At 54.5% G+C, this 19,397-nt stretch overlaps 1 protein-coding gene across 1 annotated transcript in view; it reads right to left on the reverse strand.

The window, feature by feature from the left end:
* The window catches only part of LOC143829077 (aldehyde oxidase-like), a 69,618-nt gene that overhangs the window by 374 nt on the left and 49,847 nt on the right, over window positions 1-19,397 (reverse strand). Inside the window, exons 25-39 of the mRNA XM_077319378.1 lie at window positions 17,900-18,013; window positions 17,360-17,439; window positions 16,082-16,217; window positions 14,149-14,244; window positions 12,976-13,080; window positions 12,343-12,478; window positions 10,621-10,739; window positions 9,068-9,217; window positions 8,134-8,288; window positions 7,641-7,788; window positions 5,427-5,605; window positions 4,425-4,562; window positions 3,875-3,989; window positions 2,096-2,239; window positions 139-315 (exon numbers count right to left, since the gene is read on the reverse strand). Of these exons, the coding sequence (XP_077175493.1) occupies window positions 139-315; window positions 2,096-2,239; window positions 3,875-3,989; window positions 4,425-4,562; window positions 5,427-5,605; window positions 7,641-7,788; window positions 8,134-8,288; window positions 9,068-9,217; window positions 10,621-10,739; window positions 12,343-12,478; window positions 12,976-13,080; window positions 14,149-14,244; window positions 16,082-16,217; window positions 17,360-17,439; window positions 17,900-18,013 (1,992 nt within the window). The remainder of the gene's footprint in view (window positions 1-138; window positions 316-2,095; window positions 2,240-3,874; window positions 3,990-4,424; window positions 4,563-5,426; window positions 5,606-7,640; window positions 7,789-8,133; window positions 8,289-9,067; window positions 9,218-10,620; window positions 10,740-12,342; window positions 12,479-12,975; window positions 13,081-14,148; window positions 14,245-16,081; window positions 16,218-17,359; window positions 17,440-17,899; window positions 18,014-19,397) is intronic.

Raw genomic sequence — 19,397 nt, forward strand, 5'->3', positions numbered from 1 at the left:
GCATCAGGCTGCTGACAATCTCTGGGGATGAATTTGGGGCCGAAGGAAAGAGCGAAGAACAAGAAGAGTTGGTTTTTATACAATAGGACAACGGTACGGAGGTGGCAATGGTACGGTCTTGCCTGCTTGCTGCCTTACATCATGGAAATACTGGAGCATTGTTTGGATCAGTTGGACGCAAAGGGAGGTGTATTTTTTCATTTCGATTCTATCGAACACCGACTGCAAGGTTTTGATGGTCTCCTTCACTATCCTTTTGTCCATGCTGACAGCGCTAGCCGTGAGAGGAGTCAGGAGGGCCTCCAGAGACTCGTCCTGAAGGGAGGAAATGAGGGATGAGACCAGGTGGCCACACCGAGGGTGAGACACGCTCAGGCCTTTCTTCCGGGCTCCCTGCGCAGGCACATGGCCTGTGCCGCCAACCGAGAGCAGGACTCATTCTGCCTCTGACTTTTCTCTCCTGACAGAATGTTGCCCCTCGCGGTCCAAAGAGAGCGCGCGTGACCAAGGGAGGGATGCAGCTGATGGTGAGCTCAGAGAGACCTCCTTTCAATCAGCTGGCGGGAATTCTTCCTTCCTTCCAGGCAAGGTTGTCCAGTCCCAGGCTGGGAAATTCCCGGAGCTTTGGGGAGGGCACTTTGTTAGGGAAGAGCTTGGGCAGCCAACCACAGGGCATAGGGCCCGAGGCCTTCCTAAAAACCTAAGAAGGGCGCTGCTGGGTCAGACCAGTGGCCCATCTAGCCCAGCACAGTCCCCCTGGAGGGCCAAGAACAGGGCAGAGAGGGCGAGGCCTTCCTGAGAGCATCGGAAGAGCCCTGCTGGATCGTCTATCATAGAATCATAGAAGAGTTGGAAGGGGCCATACAGGCCATCTAGTCCAACCCCCTGCTCAACGCAGGATCAGTCCTAAGCATCCTAAAGCACCCAAGAAAAGTGTGTATCCAGCCTTTGCTTGAAGACTGCCAGTGAGGGGGAGCTCACCACCTCCTTAGGCAGCCTATTCCACTGCTGAACTACTCTGACTGTGAAAACCTTTTTCCTGATACCTAGCCTATATCGTTGTACTTGAGGTTTAAACGCATTACTGCATGTCCTCTCCTCTGCAGCCAGCAGAAACAGCATGCTGCCCTCCTCCAAGTGGCAACCTTTCAAATACTTAAAGAGGGCTATCATGTCCCCTCTCAACCTCCTTTTCTCCAGGCTGAACATTCCCAAGTCCCTCAACCTATCTTCATAGGGCTTGGTCCCTTGGCCCCAGATCATCCTCGTCGCTCTACTCTGTACCCTTTCAATTTTATCTACGTCCTTCTTGAAGCGAGGCCTCCAGAACTGCACACAGTACTCCAGGTGTGGTCTGACCAGTGCCGTATACAATGGGACTATGACATCTAGTGATGTTGATGTGATGCCCCTGTTGATACAGCCCAAAATGGCATTTGCCTTTTTTACCGCTGCATCACACTGCCTGCTCATGTTTAGTTTACAATCCACAAGTACTCTAAGGTCTCGTTCACACACAGTGTTACCTAGAAGCGTATCCCCCATCCAGTAGGCATGCTTTGCATTTTTCTGACCCAGATGCAGAACTTTACACTTATCTTTATTAAATTGCATCTTGTTCTCATTTGCCCATTTCCCCATTGTGTTCAGATCTCGTTGAACTCTGTCTCTATCTTCTATCACACCATCTGGTCTCACACAGGGGCCAACCAGTTCTTCAGGATGACCAGCAACAGGGAGTAGAGCCTGAGGCCTTCCTCTAAGGTTGCCTCCTGGCTCTGGGATTCAGAGGTGGACTGTCTCTGGATGTGGAGGTTCCCCTCAGTCTCCGTGGCTAGTAGCCAGTGAGAGACTTGTCCTCCGTTCATTGGTCTAATCCCCTTTTCAAGCTGCCTGTTCCTTGGCCATCACAACCTCCTCTGGCAGCAAATCCCACCTTTTCATCTCTCTCTCTCTCTCTGCGCAAAGGAGTCTTTCCCAAGGAAGTCCTTTCCCAAATCTGTTCCTCCCCAGGCTCCACCCCCCAGAGCTCCAGGCTCTTCTCGATCCAGAGCTGGCCATCCTATGGGACCGCTGCCCGCGGGCATCCTCTTACGTCCAGGTTGTGTTGCAGCAGGTGTCCCAGGCCTCGGATACCGAACAGCTGCATTTGTGGACACGGTTGTGCCATCCATTCTCTGAGGACGTCCAGGATGTCCTGCTTCACAAACCTCAGTCCGATGTCTCTGTGGAACAGGAGCTGAGGCACAAAACCCCCGTCGTGAGCAAGGGCAAACAGGACCACCCCCCTCCTGATGCCCAGGCCACAGAGGAAGATCCGTTCCCCTTTAGGAGGTGGACTCTCTATGGATTACGTGGGCTCCTTGGACTGAGATCACGGCCCCTCCACGATACTGGCTCGGGGCACTTGACCACAGGTCACAACAGGAAAGCACGGCTCATTAAAACAATCCTCCCAATGGTCAAATGCACGGGATTGCGAGGTCACTTAGAAAGCTCACGACAGATGTTGCACTGGGTGTCTGCAGTGCTTGGGGGACGACAATGGCGAGGGGAGAGAAGGCCCAGGAAACAGCCCACAGGGCTTCCAGCTGCCTGCCACGGGGGAGGAAACGGCTGGGGATGGGGGGTGCTTTGGGGGACAAGGCCATGGAGTCTGCCCATCAAAGCTGGGGGAACAGAACTGTGCTGCCTGGAGAGGAGGGGTCTTTCCAGGCCCCCCCCCCCCCCGTCCGAGGCACTCCAGCCCTTCGAGCAGATCGGCCCTCCTAGCGCTTCGGCCCTTAGAGCACATCGGCCCCTAGAGTGCCTTGGTCGTTCCAGTGTTTCATAGAATGCACAGCACACTGTTTTGCAAGAGCCTTTGCGCTGCATAGATGTTTTTAGTTCCTTGGCTTTGTAAAACAAATTGTGCACAATAAAAGTAATATGAAAGTCCTTACACCCTTGAAGGTCCTAACTGTCGCCCGTTGGGTTTTTAGGGTTCCACTTCCGGGTCCCCCCCTTTTGGTTTTTGTTCCATGTTGTAAAAAACACATTTTGGGGGAAAGGGGAAGGGAGCAGAGCATGATGGGAGGCTGCCTCCGTGGGACTCTTGAATTCCAGCCTGGGAAAGGAGGGGAGAAAAGCTCAGATGCGGAGAGTCGAGAGTCGACTCTCAGCCTCCCAAGGAAATCCAAGGGGAGGCTCAGACAAGGTAGGCCTCCTCACGTGGAAACCGTCGTGGTCCTTGCCCCAGACCTTGGAATGACCTCAGCGACCCCCGAAGTCCTCCACCTCCTGGGGGGGGGGGCGGGAGATCTCCTGCTTTCCCTCCAGGCCACAGAGACCCATTCCCCTGGTGAAATGGGCAGCTCTGGAAGGTCGACGGGGGTGGCAGGACACTCTCCCCCCAGCAGCACCCCCCCAGCCTCTGCCCCCCGGTCTCCAGGGATCTCTGGGCAATCCTCCCGACAACCCTCACCCTCCCCACCGCCGGGAAGGGAGCTCCAGCAAGCCCGATCCCATCCGATCTCCGGAGACAAGCCAATGCCCTGGCCAGTCTCTGGAGGGGAGGCCTCCAAGGGGTTGGGGGGCAGTTCCTCCCAGGAAAACGAGGGGTCAGGATGCAGAGCCAGGAAAGGGCCAACCACCTGCCCACGCCCCTGGCCTGGCTGCCAGACAGCCCCCAGGTCAGCTGGCTACGCCACACACCCCGGATGAGAAACAGCAAGAGAGCCGGGAATGGGACAGAGTCTTGGTGCCCCCAGGGAGAGCTCCTTGTGGTCCTGCCTGGCTGGGAACGGGTTCAAGGAGGTCAAGAGTCCAGTAGGCCACGATCCACGGATTGACCCAGCACAAGTGTCTGCATGTGTCGCGGTCATCCAGGGCTCACCTCGGTGAAAAAAGCCATTCCAACTGTCCTCTCCTTCAGCTCGTGATGGTACAAATATGCGTTGGCCAGTTTGAAGGTCATCACCATGTGCGCTTTGTTGAACTTGAACAGCTCCCTGTGTGGGGAAAACACCAAATCCCCAAAGGGTCAGCGACTCCGAAGGTTCAAAGTCAGGAACGACTGGGCCCTGCTACCCCTGTGGCGGCTGCAGCGCATGCGGCATCCCCCAATCTGTCTCAGGAGGCTGCAGAGTGAGCCCCACCGAAAGTGCTGTCTTTTAGGAAGCAGCATCTCATGGACAACGGGGATGCCAGACTCCAGATAGGAGCTGGGGCTCCCCCGTTCCACAGCTCCTCTCCAGGGGACGGAGATCTGTCCCCCTAGAGAAAAGGGCTGCTAGGGAGGGAGGACTCCCTCGCCCTCTCCTCCACTCAGGTCCCCCCTGCCCCCAATCCCACCGATTCTCTGGTCCACCGCCAAAGGCTCTCTAGTGAGGCAGCTGGCTCCTTCTGGCCGGCCGGCCCGTCCCTCTTGGCCTGCCTCTTCTTACCTGACGAGGTCAAAAACCCCTTCGAAGAAAGTACCCGGCTGCTGCAGTTTGTCCCAGGTGCCTTGTATCGTCAGTATGTTGTACACCCTGCAGAAGCCCATGCATGCGATGAGGTTCTTCAGGGCCTGGACGCCAGAGCTGAACGGAGCAAAGGAGAAGGTGTCCCCAGAAGCCGTTTTGCCCAGCCGGACCGCCTCTAAGGACAGGGGTGGCCCCTGCTGGCAGGCGCTCATGGGAACTGTAGTCCAAGTCCATCTGGCCATTTTGTCTATGGCCATCTGGAGAGCCACACTTTGCATGTCTATTGCTTGGGTTTTGCTGCTAGCCTAGCCTTGCCTGGCCTGGCCAAATCAGGGGTATGGCCACTGTGGAGGGCACAGACACACCTCAGAGCCCTCCAAGGGCAAGTGACTGATGGGGACCCCCGGAAGGGGCTTCCAAGACCAATGGAAGGCAGAGGTGGGTGGCCATTGCCTTCCTCTGCAGACCTTTTGTGGTCATCCTTTCTGTTGGCAGAGTTTATAGATGCCCTGGCTGCTGGAAGAATAAATAGCTTATTGAGAAAAGAAGCAGCTTTGTGAAGAAGAGAGGAGAGAGATGGTCCTAACAGTCTAACTGACTAATAGTTTTCTTCCCAAAGCAATTGGGAGCAAGTGTGCTCAAAGGAGCAGGAGCCAATGAGGACACGGGCAGAGTGTTTGGAAAAGACCAGGACATTCCTAAAATACACGTGCTACTTCACTCCTCCGGCGCAGACAGGATCCAGGAGGACAAAGTCTGAATCCCATGTTGTGAAATCTCAGTGGATGTCCATGGGCCCATCGCATGCTCTCCACCTAGCCTACCTCATAGGGTTGTTGTGAGGATAAAATGGAGGAGGGGAAAAGACGTAAGCTGCCATTGTGGGGGGAAGCGAGTAGCTTGTAGCTGAAGGACAGGTGAGATCCGTCCCTGTCTCATGGGAGAGCAGAACCGGGCCCATCTCCGATCTTGGCTTCTTACCTCACTACTCCGGATGGTTCTGAGGCCTCAGAATAATTGGACCTCCTGGATCCTTTCCTGCTCGATCCCAGGGAGTAACTGATTTGAGTCACTAGCGCTATCAGCAGGTGTGGGAATTTTTCCCGGACAACTTCAGCCGCGTTGGGCAGGGTCAGGATCCAGCGCAAGGCATTGGTGGCCTGGGGGGAGGAGAAGGAGGAATGGATTCAATAGAGGCAACCAAGAACCAGAGAACCTGCCAGGCAGCCCCTCCTGCGGACCCTGCGCAGAGACCAGGGGCTGAGTTCCAGACCACAGAGACCAGTTCCCCCGGAGACAAGGGCTACTCTGCAGGTCTGGCATTAGGCACCATCCCTCCACCACAACTACAAGGCAGAAGACTCAGGAGGGGAAAACCTGCGTCTAAAACAGGACAATTTTAGATGCAATCAACAAACTTGCTCTCTTTTTCTGAATTTGGTTTTGGCTGTAGCGACACCCAAAACAATGGTTTCTGCCAAAAAGCTTTCAGCAGCTATGGTCGAAGCAAATTTCTTTTTACAATTTCCAGGAACAAAGGCTTACGGGTAACAATTCTCCTTGGCTGCTGATGTCACCTTCACTTGGGAAGCCTTTATCGATTTTGCAGCATCAATTATTTTTCTGGATGGATGCTTGCCTCTTTTTTCCAGTTAAGAGAACAACGTCCTCTTAGAATTTTGAGAATCTTTAAGAGTTCATTGACTTACAGATAACAGTAAGGGGCTTTACGCACCGGGATCTTTGTAGCAAATTGGTCACTGAATGAAAAATCGCCATTTAAAATAGTGGAATTCGTCGTTATGCATACCTGCCTTTGTAGTGGAATCCAGTTGCGTTTTGTAGCGTTTCCCACAGGCTTCCGGTCTCGGCAGAAATCGCTAGAAAGGAAGCGCTATTGCCAAGCTCGTCCCGCCCCTGGCCGTCAAGCAGCCAATGGGCAGCCGTTAGCATGCTCCCAAACAGCCCCTTTCCCTTTAAGAAAGGTTTTTAAAAAAAAAAAACAGACCCATTGCAACGAATCTGTGTAGATTCGTTGCAACGGAGAGACCCATCCAGCTGCCTAGTGTGTTTGAGCTGTCGTTTGATCGTTTGATCGTTGCCACGCTCCCTCCGAGTGAAAAAAAAAATCCCCCCCCCCTCTCACGGGCCCGATTTTCGGCTGAATGAATGTGTAAAAAATAAAGGGAAAATACATCAGCAAACGGGCTTTTCTGTGGTTTGTGCTTAGTGACTAAAGGGGAGGGACTGAAGCCAGGGAAGCCTCTAAACAGAAAGAGGCTCGCTGGTGCGTTTATCCCCGCTCGCTCAGAGAAAAAAAAATGGCGATCGCTTCGCCGGAAGATCAGAGAAGAGAGCCAGGGGGAGGGACTTTGTAGAAACCGCAACAATGTTAACGCACAGGTCTTTTTCGCTAGTGTTGCAGATTGGTTGCAGGAGTGTATCGCTTTCCGGAGGGTGAATCCACTTTTGGGGATTTCCCTGAAAGCGTTACAAGGAAGCGCTTTTTGCAGATTGGTTTCAGGTGTGTGGCAGATTGTCGACGACGTTGTGCAAAACAGCAAATCAGTAGCGTTTTCAATTGGCAACCATTGTGCTATTTTGAAGGCGTGCAAAAAGCCCCTAAGTGTCAAAATGTCTTGTACAAAACGAAATGGACTCTTTAATACTTATGGATTCATATTCATTCAAGTGCGTAGCCGTGTCAGTCTGAAGTAGCACAACAAAAGTTGAGTCCAACAGCACCTTTAAAGGCAGCAAAGATTACAGATAACTTAGCTGAACAAGAATCACAAGCAACAACAATCATAACAACCAGGGAGATGGTATGATGAATGCATTTTTACACTAGAATCATGACTTATAAGCCCCCTGTTACTCGTAAAATACTGCAAAGCGCTTTTCTGCTCAACTGATGGAAGCGGCCTGGCAGAAACGACCGTTTTGCATGTCACCGCAAGGAAAAGGCAATGAAGAAAAAGACGGCAAGCAAGTGGGCTTACGGCTTCTCAAACTGTCCTGTTTTAGACACAGCTTTTCCTGTGGTGTGGGAATTCTGTCCCCCCCTCTGAGATCCCTCCTCCCACCTCCAAAACATTTCCTGCCCAGCCTCCCCGGCCCTGGATGGCCAGGCTCTTCCCAACCCGGAGCTGGCGGCCCAAAGGGACCCAGAGCAGTCCTGGTGGGGCTTTGTACCGCCAGAGGCAGGAGGGACTTGCTGTTGCGCCTCCCAGAGTTTTCCGAGCGGGGGTCTTCGCCCTGCAGGCATTTCAGCAGCGGCCTCAGGAGCCTGGTGTTGGAATAGGGATCGGAAACCAGGGCTTTCCACACCTCCTTGGCATTGCTGCGGTTTTAAAAACAGAGCAAGAAAGGAAACTCAGGCTTTGGCTCACACTCCCACTGGCGGCCCCAACTGCAGGCCTTCCGTCCCATGGTGAGATCTCTGGGTCAGGGGGGCAGCTGCCGCCAAAGCCCCATCTCCCCACCCACCCTGCCAAGCCGACTGGACCTCCCACGGCCCCTCAGGGAAGCCCCCTCTAGCTCCGCCCGCTTCCCAAAAGCACTTGGCAGGTGTCAGGCCAAAGATCAGGGCGTGGGCACCGCATTGGGGAGCCCTGCTCTGCTGTGTTTCTCCCCAAACATCACCCAAACCTCCCCACAACCCACCCTCAACAGCTGCCCCACCTACCCATCACAGCCCACGGAGACTTCCAGCAGGCAGTCCACCACTCCGCCGACACGCCTGCACGCCAGGGAGCAGATGGCCCTCTTGGCCTCCTGCTTGGTGAAGGCATCCCGGATGTTGGGGAGGCGGCTGTATATCTCCCTGACAGTCAAGGGCAGCTGCAGGACGGAAAGGGGACCATGAAGGCAACAACCTGCCTGCCCTCTCACCCCTGCCTTGCCACCAGCCAGTTTTCAGTTAGAGTCGGAAGATCCATTGCTTGGGGCCAGAGAACCTGCAAAAACCTAGCGGCCCCTTCAAGGACATCTATTCTCCTATTTATGGGTAGGCATTTGTGGACTGTGCTCCCTGAGAGAGCCAGCGTGGCTGAGAGTGGCGGACTGCAATCTGGAGGAGCCTATTAGAATCCACGCCTCCACATGCAGCTATCTGGGGGACCTTGGGCTAGTCCCAGTTCTTTTGGGGCTGTTCTCGCACAGCAGTTTCCCTTAGAGCTCTCTCAGCCCCACCTACCTCTGGGGTGGGGAGAGGGAGGAAAAGGTATTTGTAAGCCACTTTCGGACTCCTTTGAGTAGTGAAAAGCGGGTTTCAGAAATCCAGCTCTTCTTTACTGATACAGCGGTTCAAACGGAGCAGTAATATCGGGGCTCTCTCAGCCTCGCCTCCCTCACAGGGAGTCTGTTGTGGGGAGAGGAAAGGAAAGGCGAGTGGAAGCCGCTTTGAGACCCCTTTGTGTAGAGAAAAGCGGCATAGAAGAACCAACGCTTCCTCCTCCTCCTCCTCGATAACTCTCCTTTCTTATTCATAGGGTCTCCAAATTCAGCGCAGGGCAGCTTCCTGGGCTGATATGGGAAGGAGGCAGGACCCCTCCTTTCTGCCCCCCTGTCCACAACTACCAGACAAGCTCCCCCCCCCCCAATTTCCTCTTGTTCCTCACATCTTCCACATCCGTCCCGCACTCTTCCAGGAAGGATCTCAGCAGCATTGATGCAGCCTGAGAGATGAGTCTGTCTCCGTGAATCAGGTTGCTGGTGGTTTTGAGAACCAGTTCTGTGAGCTGACCGGGGCTGAGGTGCTCCCCGAAAGCCTGACACAGAGAGAAAGCAGAACGAGGGTTTTCCTTGGACCTGCTGCTCACCCCGGCTGTTCATGGCGACACCGAGCGGGAAGGAAAACTGCAAGAGCAACGAGACCAAGCAGGAGCCCTGCAGCACCCTGAGGGGGAACTAACTTTTGTCCAGCCGTCCTGGACAAGAGAGGATTTTGCCAGAGGCCCACTGGCCTTTGCAGGAGCCACCCACAGATAAAGGGGGGCAGATTCACATAGTTGCCTCTCCAGTATAGCAGCTTCAATATGTGATCTGAATCTTAGATTCCGGTCCAGTAACTGGCTCTCTCTCACATATCCAATAAGCTGTGACTCTTGAAGTCTCCAGGGAAGGCCAGACTGGCTCTCCAGATGTCCATGGACTACAACTCCCATGAACCCCTGCGCGGGAATTTCAGTCCATGGACATCTGGAGAGCCACAGTTTGGCCACGCCATAGACCCAGAAAATCTGGTTCATTCCTAAGGTACTACTGGACTTGAATCGACCTCTTCTACAGCAGAACAACATGGCAACGCTCCTGGAATGATTGGAACAGCCAAATCTGAAGGTTTTTCAGGGCTGTAGCATGGAGGTCCCTAGGAATGAATGACCTCCAAAATTCCTATAGTAATAGTAGGCAGGAGTTCTGGCCCTGCTGGTGGACCTCCCGAAAGCCCCTGGGTTCTGGCCCCTGTGAGACCCCGAGTGTTGGACTGACTCGTCCCCTGGCCTGATCCAACAAGGGCTTCTCTTTTGTTATTCCCGGCCGCGGCTAGCCTGGTCTCATGAGACCTCGGAAACTCAAGAGGGTCCGCTTTGGCTAACACGTGGATGGGAGACCACAAAGAAGAATTCCAGGGTGGCGAAGCAGAGGCCGGGAAACTACCTGTGAATTTTGGGCTCTGGAAATCCTGTGGGGGGCCAAAAGCTGGCTACACAAACTGCACCTTCAAAGAATCCACCTGGACATTCAAACTGCGCATGTCTGGGGGAAGTTCCTCTAGCACTCTCTTCCAGAGATGGACTTTCCCCAGACATGCTCAGTTTGAATGGCTTCCCATGGGTGTCCTGCTAAAAACGCAGCCCAGAAAGTTTCCAAACGTGGCCTTCTGGAGTGTGGTTTTAGGGGGACACCCATGGGAGTCAACTGGAAAGATGGCGGGAGAAGAAAAGGCCTGGGAGGGAGATTATTTTTAGGATGATTCTGTTAGTATTATTAAATGTATAGTCTGCCTTCCTCCTGGGACTCAAGGTGGATGACATGATCATACCCCATAAAAGCCCCGCCCCATTAAAGCCCAAGGTGGCTAAAAAGACCCTCCTACCACCCCACAGTCATCAAACCAAGGGTTCACCCGAGAGGACAGAGGACTCTGACCTTCGGCGGTCTCGGGAAGTACCTGGGCCACTTTAGAGGCGTCGTTATGAAAGACGGAAGGGCCGGAAATGAAAAGGTCTTCTCGCTCCCATTTCACGATATTCCCCTTCTTGTTCTTGGGTCTCTTGTCCATCTCCTTAACTAATCAGAATGTTTCGGGAGGGAAAAGTCAGCGTTAGTTTCTTCCCCATCCGCCGGCTGTTCCCCACTTCAGGCAGCCCGCCTGGGCCCCATCTGCACACGCTAGATCAGTGGTCCCCAACCTTTTTATCACCGGGGACCACTCAACGCCGGGGACCACTCACCGGGGACCACTCAACGCCTTTTACTGAGGCCCGGTGGGGGGGGGGTAGTTTACTCCTCTACTCTCAACCACTGCCCTAACGCTCTCTGATCGCTATGGTAATGTTTAAACATCCCTTCAAAATAAGATACAGACACGCCACAACAATGAACATAAGGAACATTTTCTTGTCATGGAAATCTTAACACATGACAATGACAAATCAATGGTTACCCTGAGCTTGTTTCTCTGCAACGAGATAGTCCCATCTGGGAGTGATGGGAGACAAGGACACCCGAAGTGTGTTGTAATGTAAAGGGCCGGGGGGGGGGAAGGGTGGGTGGGGGGGAGAAGGTGTCCCTCGGGGCCACCTCCAATTAGTCGAAGGACCACATGTGGTCATCCGCTAGATGATGCGCTTTCAATGCCCTTTCGAAGAATCCAGCTGCAAAAGCGCACTGAAAGTGCATTATCCAGTGTGTGCAGAATGGGCCACTGGTCCCTACTGCCGCTTTTGCATTATATCTTGCCGTTTCCACACTGTGGGTGCCCTGAGGAGGGGGGGGAGACCCTACCTTAGAAAAGTTTAGGAAGCCCTGAAAGGCCAATTTATTTCCTCGGGGAGGGGGCTAATGGGATATAAATAGCAGGTATTTGGGGATTTGGGACTTTACTTGGTTGGGATTCAGTTGTGAAGAACACCCCCGAAGGCAGAGATGGAATTCAGTGAGATCGGAACATGCTGGAAAGGGGGCCAGTGAGAACGGAGGAGTGCAGAGTTCTCCCTTTGGGTCCCAAAAAGGGAGCCAAGCACTCTGGGTGGGAGAGACACTTCAGGGAAGCAGGGTGTGTGAATGAGATCTTGGGGCACTTGGGGACGGGAAGCTAAAGGCGAGCAGACAGGGTGATGCGGCGGTAAAGGAGGCAAAGGCAGCCTTGGGCTGTATGAAAAGAGGCATCCCATCAAAATCGCAGGATGTCCGAGTCCCACCGTACATCCCACATTGCTTAGACTGCTCCTGGAATCCCATGTCCAGTTCTGGAGGCCCCACTCCAGAAAGGACGTGGACAAAATGGAGACGGTGAAGAGGAGATGGCCAAGCCAAGTGAGGAAAGGTCTGGGGAAGAGGAGGTGGAGAGGGGACAGGACGGCTCGCTTAAAGTATCTCAAAGGTTGTCATTTGGAGGAGGGCAGGGAACAGTTGATGGCAGAGGATAGGACCCACAGTCATAGATTTAAACTATGGGTAGAAAGGTACAGGCTACAGATCAGGGAATCTTTCTTTACAGTCTGAGTACTTCTACTGAGTACTACTACTGAGTCCTCATTTTAATAGTGCTGCGATCCCCCCCTCCCCCGAGTCTGTCAGGAGAGGACGGAATCAGCAGTTCAACAGTAAACAAATAAATAAAGGTGAGCTTTGAGCTGGTGGTTTTCAGATTTCCCAGCATGCCCCTCACCCATTTGGCTCATGGTCAGGTGGTGGAGGTGGTACATCGCTTGGGCCGCCTGCAGGCCAATCTCCTTCACGCTGTCCATGGTCCGCATGCCCAACACCGCCACCAGCTGGCCAAGCAAGGAAAACTCCTGCGAGACCTGAAAGGGAGAGGGAGGTGGGAAGGGGCCCCCAGGAAGCCTGCCGTGCTTTCCTCCTGCAGGGCCCCAGGCTGCCTCACTGGCCCAGAGAGAAGACTCGCCCCCCCCCACTTCCCCCTCGAAGGGGAAACACCCTGGACCCCCACTTCTTCCCCTGCAGCTGACGGGCTGCATTTGCACTGGGAGGCATCACTGCTGCAGCAGCCCCTGAAACACTCAACAGCGTTGCTGTCAGGTCAGGAGGTTTCATGAGACGCTGCTTGTTTGTTCAGAGGTCTTGCACAACCAGGGGGGGTCCCTCTAGTCCAGCCTCCTGTCTCACGCGGGGCCGCCAGTTCCTGGGGCAGGCCCGCAACAGAGCCCAGAGGCTGTGGCCTCCACAAGAACATCAGGAGAGCCCTGCTGGAGCTGCTTCGGGGGATCCAACAAGATGCCCGGCATTTCGGTCACGGGATGTGCCCCTTGGGACGGGCTCTTTCGCTCCCAAGGATGCTCACGTCAAAATCGAGGTGTTCGGCGGCAAACTTCAGCACATGGCTGGTGCTCCTCACGGCTCTTTCCCGCTCGTGGGGCATCTCCGATTCCATCCAGCCGTTGGTGTGCTGTGAAGAAAGAGCACACTGGAGACAGAGAGCAAAACCAGAACCAGCAAAGTGTCCGTTCCAGGACCACTCCCAGAATGGCCCGTTGGGAAAGGACAAGGTTTGAGCCCAGGGGCACCCTGAAGACGCACAGGGAGAATTCGGGGGGTCTAAAGGGGAAGGATGGCTCCTCGCCAGAGAGCAGAGATGAATCCCCCTGGCAAAAACAATGGGTGTTTGGCGTGGGCTCCATCCACGGCATCGTACCCCTCGGAGGTCCCCGCCCTGCCCAGCTCTCCCCTCCCATGGAGTGGTCTTCCTTTCTCGATGGGCTGGTCCTCTCCCCACTGGAGAGCTGGCTTGTTCCTCGCTGTGGGCAGGCCTTGCTGCGGGGGCCCCTGAGCGCCCTCCCCCTAGAGAAGGCTTCCTCAGCCCGGGTTTCCTGGAACAGCCCTGGAAGGGTTTTCTGCAGGGGTGGGAGGGGATGGGTCTTGTACACACATTTCCTCCAGTGATATGACCGCAGAGGGTCATGCCAGTCTGCTCCCCCCTCCCAAAACGGCCAGTGATGGGCCCGGAGGGGGTGGGGAGGGGTGGGCCCCCGAGTGGGCGTGTCCACAGCTCTGCTTCCCAACCGTATTCTGCACGATCGCACCCCTCCTGGGGTTGGTCGAAGCCCCAAGGATGTTTCAGGGCTTTGTCCAGGGTTAGAAAGTAGAGAAAGGCTGATCTAGAGCTTCTCTCCTGACCTCCAGGGAGCAGAGAACAGCTCACCCCAAGAAAACAGCCACTTTGGGCGGTGGCCTTGATGGATGCTCCTCTCCTTGGGTCTGCCCAGGGAAATCCCAAGTCGGCCACCTAAGCAGCTCCCTAAAGGCCATGCATGCCTGCTCTATGCCATGGAATAGAGGCTTTAAGCTGGGCCTGCATTGAGCAGGGGGCTGGACTAGACGCTGGTCCGGCCCCTTCCCACTCTACGGTTCGATCCTGGATTAAGCAGGGGCTTGGACTATATGGCCTGGGTGGCCCCTTCCCACTCTAGGATACTATGCTTTTATTAGGCCTTAGAGGAGTTACTAGTTCCCTTACTATCAATATTTCTTGAAGTCCATCCATGTTGGGCACCTCGGACAGGAGGCTGGTGAGCACTGAATTGCACGCGCTCATCGTCTGCTCGTAGAAGTCCTAAAGGGAGAGAAGACAACGCCGTTAGCATGAGCCAAGGCACGGAGAAGGTCAGTCTGCCAGACGTGGCCAGGGCTGGGGAAAGCAGGGCTTCTATTCCAGTGGAATATCCAGACGCGTTTGCAAGCAGGACAGGCCCAAGGGTGAGCCTCCGGGACACAGCTCTCACGTGCCAAATGGCCGCCATTCCTGAGGCTGCGTTTATAAAAAGCAAACGGGTGGCATTGCAGAAAGAGGAGTGTGGGGAGAACAGGGACCTCAGTGGGGCCCAAGGCCACCCAGTCCCCCCTCCAAAGCCGCCCTTTCCTCCAGGGGCACTGATCTCTGCCGTCTGGAGATGTGGTGCAATTCTGGGGGATCCCCAGGCCCCACTTGGAGGCTGGCATACTCTCTGCTAGCCCTAAAGGGAGAGAGAAAAGGAGAGGGGAGGGGACAATAAAAGGAAAATAACCAGGCAACAATGTGTGGGGTCCAAGAAGATGGCTACGTAGACACCGTTGAGAAACCAGAGAGAAAGACCCTGTTCCTCTTTCCAGAGAGAGGGCAGGGGATGGGTCCACTTTGCCACCCCCTGGGGCCCCGATCCTCGGGGCCTGGTCAGGGAAGAGTTCTTGGCATTGGGAAGAAGGGTGCAGGGACAGATTGGCAGCTTCGACTGAGCCCTTTCCCACCAGTCCCACCGGGCTGGGAATGAGTTCCTGCCAAATGGCCATTGGCCCCAGGTTGCAAAAACAGTCCCCCTTGGGGCCAGCCATTCCAGGGAGAGGGTGGGAGAATCGAGAAACAGCAGCTGGGATGTTTGCTTGGGGGAGGTGTGAAATTCGAGGAGGGGAACAATGATGTCCAAAAGAACAAGCAGCTTTCAAAGGGGAGGAGATCAATTCATGGAGGAGAAGTCTGTCAATGGCTGCGAGCTATTGTGACTAAAGGGATCCTCCCCATTCAGGGGCACTAATCCTCTGAATCCCAGGGTCAGGAGGCAAACTCAGGCGCAGGCCTGGTCCTTGCCGCTGGCCCTCCCACCGGAGGAGCTGGTGGGCCGCTGGGTGAGCCAGGATGCTGGACTGGATGGGCCACTGGCCTGATCCAGGAGGGCTCTGCTCATGTTTTGACGAGTCAGCAGCTAAAACAGTAGAAAGAAGATGCAGCAGGACAGGAGAAAGTTGAGGGACAAAATCCAGGATAATGTGGCGACCCTCTGCTGATGGTTGCCAACTCCAGAGGGGGAAAGTCCTGGGGATCCCCTTCCAAAACCTCACCCCCACCCCCCCAGGCTCCACCTCCAAACCTATACAAAATTCCCAATCCATAAATTGGCAACGCTGGATTTGACTGTGACTCTCTCTTCTGCAATACTGAGGCCGTTTTGCCAGCAACAAAGTCTCAGATCCAGATGTTCGACTGCAGGCCGACGCGGCCCCCCTATCAAGCAGGGCTCCTCGCCCTTCCTAAGCCCGTGGGCACCTCTGGAATCCTTCCCCAAGAGCATGGGCTCAGCCACAGCATGGCTGCCTCAGGGGGCGGAGCCAGGCACAAAAAGGCAGGGAATGAGGTTAGGCATCTCTAAGAAGAAGCCAACCAGCATCTTGGGCTGAGGGGGAGGTTGCTGCTGAAGCGACTTTTTAAGAAGTCTGCACAACCTACCAAATTCCCAGGGGGAAAAACCACGCTGGGGGGCCGTGCTCTGAAACCACAGGCATGGGTCAGGCGATCCCTTGTGTCCAATTGCAAGGAGATGAGTCCCATCCCACCTGCCCTGTCTCTGAATCTGAACTTAGTTCCTGGCCAAGAGACCATGTTTTTCAGTTTTGACCCCTGGACAGGGAGGGGGAGGCACCTGAGTTTGCGTTGGGTACGTAGGGCTGCCTGCTTTCAGCTTGGTCATTTTGAGAGCTGGTAAAGAATACACCTTCTTGATGGTCTTGCTCACTAAGTTGGATCTGACCTCACAGTCCAGCACAGGCTTCAGGAGACTGCAAATAAAACAGACAGTGGTGGAGGTGGGGGTGGAGAAACATTAGGACCCCACCACCCCGCCAAGGATGCACACACCTTCCCCCTACAGTCGATTCAACAGGATCAGCTCTGAATGTTTTATTCTCAAACAGCAGAGCAGATGCCAAGTCTGAGGGGTCCCAGTTAAAGACAAGAAGAAGAAGTAGAGATGATTTTAAATATCCACGAACCCAAGGAGTCCCGAAGTGGGACCCTTCCCTTCCTCTCCCACAACAGACACCCTGGGAGGTTGGTGAGGCTGAGAGTCCTCTGACAGGACTGCTCTGCGGAAACAGCCCTAAGAGAACTGTGTTGGAATGGCAATCAGCAAGTAATTTGGGGAAGTCAGCCCTGTGGGGATGTTGTTCAGCAGTGTAAGCAGCTCACTAGTGACATCTAATGAACACTGTGAGGTTGCAGGGAATTCTGAGCCATGTGCTCTGTTTAATCTGAGCTACCCCACCCACTTCCTCCTTTTTGAGGAAGAGAAGGTCAGCGTGCTTTGCAGAAGCAAGCAAGGAGCATCCATGAAGGATCTGCTGATGTGAGGCAGCCATAGAGGCAACTACTGTTTGCAACTACTCTGAAGAAGAAGAAGAAGACGGGAATGTTTGAATCCCCAAAACCACCACTGAGAGGGGATTGGTGGCTTACAATGATTGACAACCTGAGGAGCAGGAAGAAACCTGCAGGTTGGACACACTTCCGGCTTCTCCGCCACCTTGTCGGGAAGGGAAAAGCCATGATGAGATGGCAGAATAATGCGGGAGGGGTCTCCCATCAGCAAGCGGTCAAGTGTGCGGTTTACAATCGCACTTTTACAAGCAGGAGGTGGCACGAATTGTCCCCCTCTATGCAGAAATGGTCATGGTTTGGGTCTTGCTTCTGCCCGCCAGCCTCGGAGGGCACCTGATACTTCTCACTTGGGTGGACAAGGGCTGCCATCACAGGAAGTGTCTGGCTTGAAGCTCTTCTGCCCTCAAACTACATCCTTTCCTTAGTCTCCTTTGGGTTGTTCCTCCCCCCTTCTCTTCACAACGGATGCCTGGCATTTCTCCGGCTGCAAGGCACCAGGAGCCTGGCCAGGAGAGCTAAGGAGGAGGAAACCTTGGGTACATACGTAAGGGAGCCAATGGTGGTCAGAGCAAGGTGGAGGATCGGGAAGCACACTGACTCCTGGGGCTCTTCTTCGATCATTTCCTGCAGTGGAAAAACACACAGACAGAGGGTCACTTCCAAGTGATGCTTTTAGGCAGGGGTGGCCCAACTGTGGCTCTCCAGATGTCCATGGACTACAATTTTGGAAAGGTTCCCTCAGAGGATGCCAGACAAAGCCTGGGATTCCGCTCCAGTCCCTCCACTCCCCAGATCCTGCCCTCCGCAGGCCCCATTCCCATTTCTCCACACAGAGGTGGCAGCCCTGGCCAGACGACGGCCGCCCCTTTCCGCAGGGGACTCCACTTGGGGACTCCACAGGGGACTCCACTTGAGTCGCTACGATGCAGAGAAGTCTGTGAGGGTCCGGGCCAGTGGAACGGAGGTCCCAGGAGCCTCCACTGGCAGCCTCGGGACCCCAAGGCCGCACCCCAAGCACGTCCCAAGCTTGAGACTCGCTCCCCCAGAAGCCCCCTCCCTGCTTTCCCCCTCCACTTTGACTTACTATTATGCATTGGAGCAATTCAGATTTGTGGGGGCAATCTTGCCTCCGGCTCCCCTGGAGGGCTCTGCTGATCCGGTTGATAGATTTTAGGAATGCTGTTTTAAGTGGTTGATTCTGGACGGAGGAGAAAGAAGCAGGGTGCAGAGAGGTTAGACCACCTTCCAGGAGTGGGTGCTGGGGGGAGGCGCCCAGCTGGAGGGAGACGGGAATCCCAGCGTCCTTCACGCAGGCAATCCCAGGAGCTGGCTGGGACGTTCCCCTCTTTTTTACAATTGAGAAACCCCTGAAACATTCTTTAGGCTTCAAGAAACTCCCAAATTTATTTATTTTTTTTGTGGGGGGGGGGGGTTGGCATGACCATTTCTGGTCGTATCACCTGATAAAAGTTTAACAACTGAAAAAATAGATATACAAAATGAACCCCCAGCAATTTGGGAAACCCTTCCAGGACCACCAGGAAAGTCTTCACCAGGGGAACGACCCAGAGTTTATACGGAGACCAATCTCAGCTAGAATGGCCAGACCCTCCAGTGGAAGGGGGGTCCCTCGCCACCAGGCCCCACTGGCCAACACCAATGATCTGACTAGGAGGGGGACCTTACTCAGAAAAGACTGGGGTCCGGTCAATATTGCAGCAGTGCATCTATGTCACTACCCAAAGAGACCTCATCCCGTTGGGGACGGCACATCCGGTGTGACCCGGAAGTGACGCCATGAGGTCAGTGGTGGTGAGGTGACACTCTGGCTTTCGGACGAAAGCTTTAGGGTAGAAGTCAAATGGACCACACAGTCTTTGCCCAAAGACCAGAGCGTTGCCCTGCCATCGCTGCAGGACTCTTCCGGGTCACCTCGGAAGGGATGGAGGGACGTCATGGCAATGTGGGCGGAGCTTCCCTAGGATGGAGGCGGGAATATCAGCCGGATGTTGGGAGGAGCTTCTGAGCAACGCAGGCTGCTCATGGGGAATTCGCTTCTCCAGACGTGTGGGCTCTCCCTCCTGGGAGGGAAACGGAAGCAGATTACCGGATTATCGCTCGGGGATCCTGTAGGTCATCCTGCATACTGCAGGGGGGTGGACTGGGTGGTCTTTAGGCCCCCTTCCAGGTATATCATTCCACAGTTTCTTTTTCCCATGGAGTCAGAAACAATTATGGGGCCACCTTTGCGTGTGTGTTTGGGGAAATAATACACCCACGAGGCCCATTATTTTTGCACCCGAATTCTTAGCAACGCAGCATGATGTGAAAGGGTTAAGGTAGGGTTGCCAGCTCCAGGTTGAGAAATTCCTGGAGATTTGGGGGGCGGAGTCTGGGGAGGGGCCAGAATGTTGCAGGGGAGGGGCCAGAATGTCACTGAATCTGCCTTTTGAAGCAGCCATTTTCTCCAGGGGATTCAAGAGATTCGGGAAGGAGAAGTATATCAGTGGCCAGTAACCCTGGTGACTGGGGGAACCTCCACAGTCAGAAGCAGTCAATCTCTGGAGCACAGAGTGAGGAGG

This window comes from Paroedura picta, chromosome 2 (assembly GCF_049243985.1).
Source record: "Paroedura picta isolate Pp20150507F chromosome 2, Ppicta_v3.0, whole genome shotgun sequence".
Lineage (NCBI taxonomy): Eukaryota > Metazoa > Chordata > Lepidosauria > Squamata > Gekkonidae > Paroedura > Paroedura picta.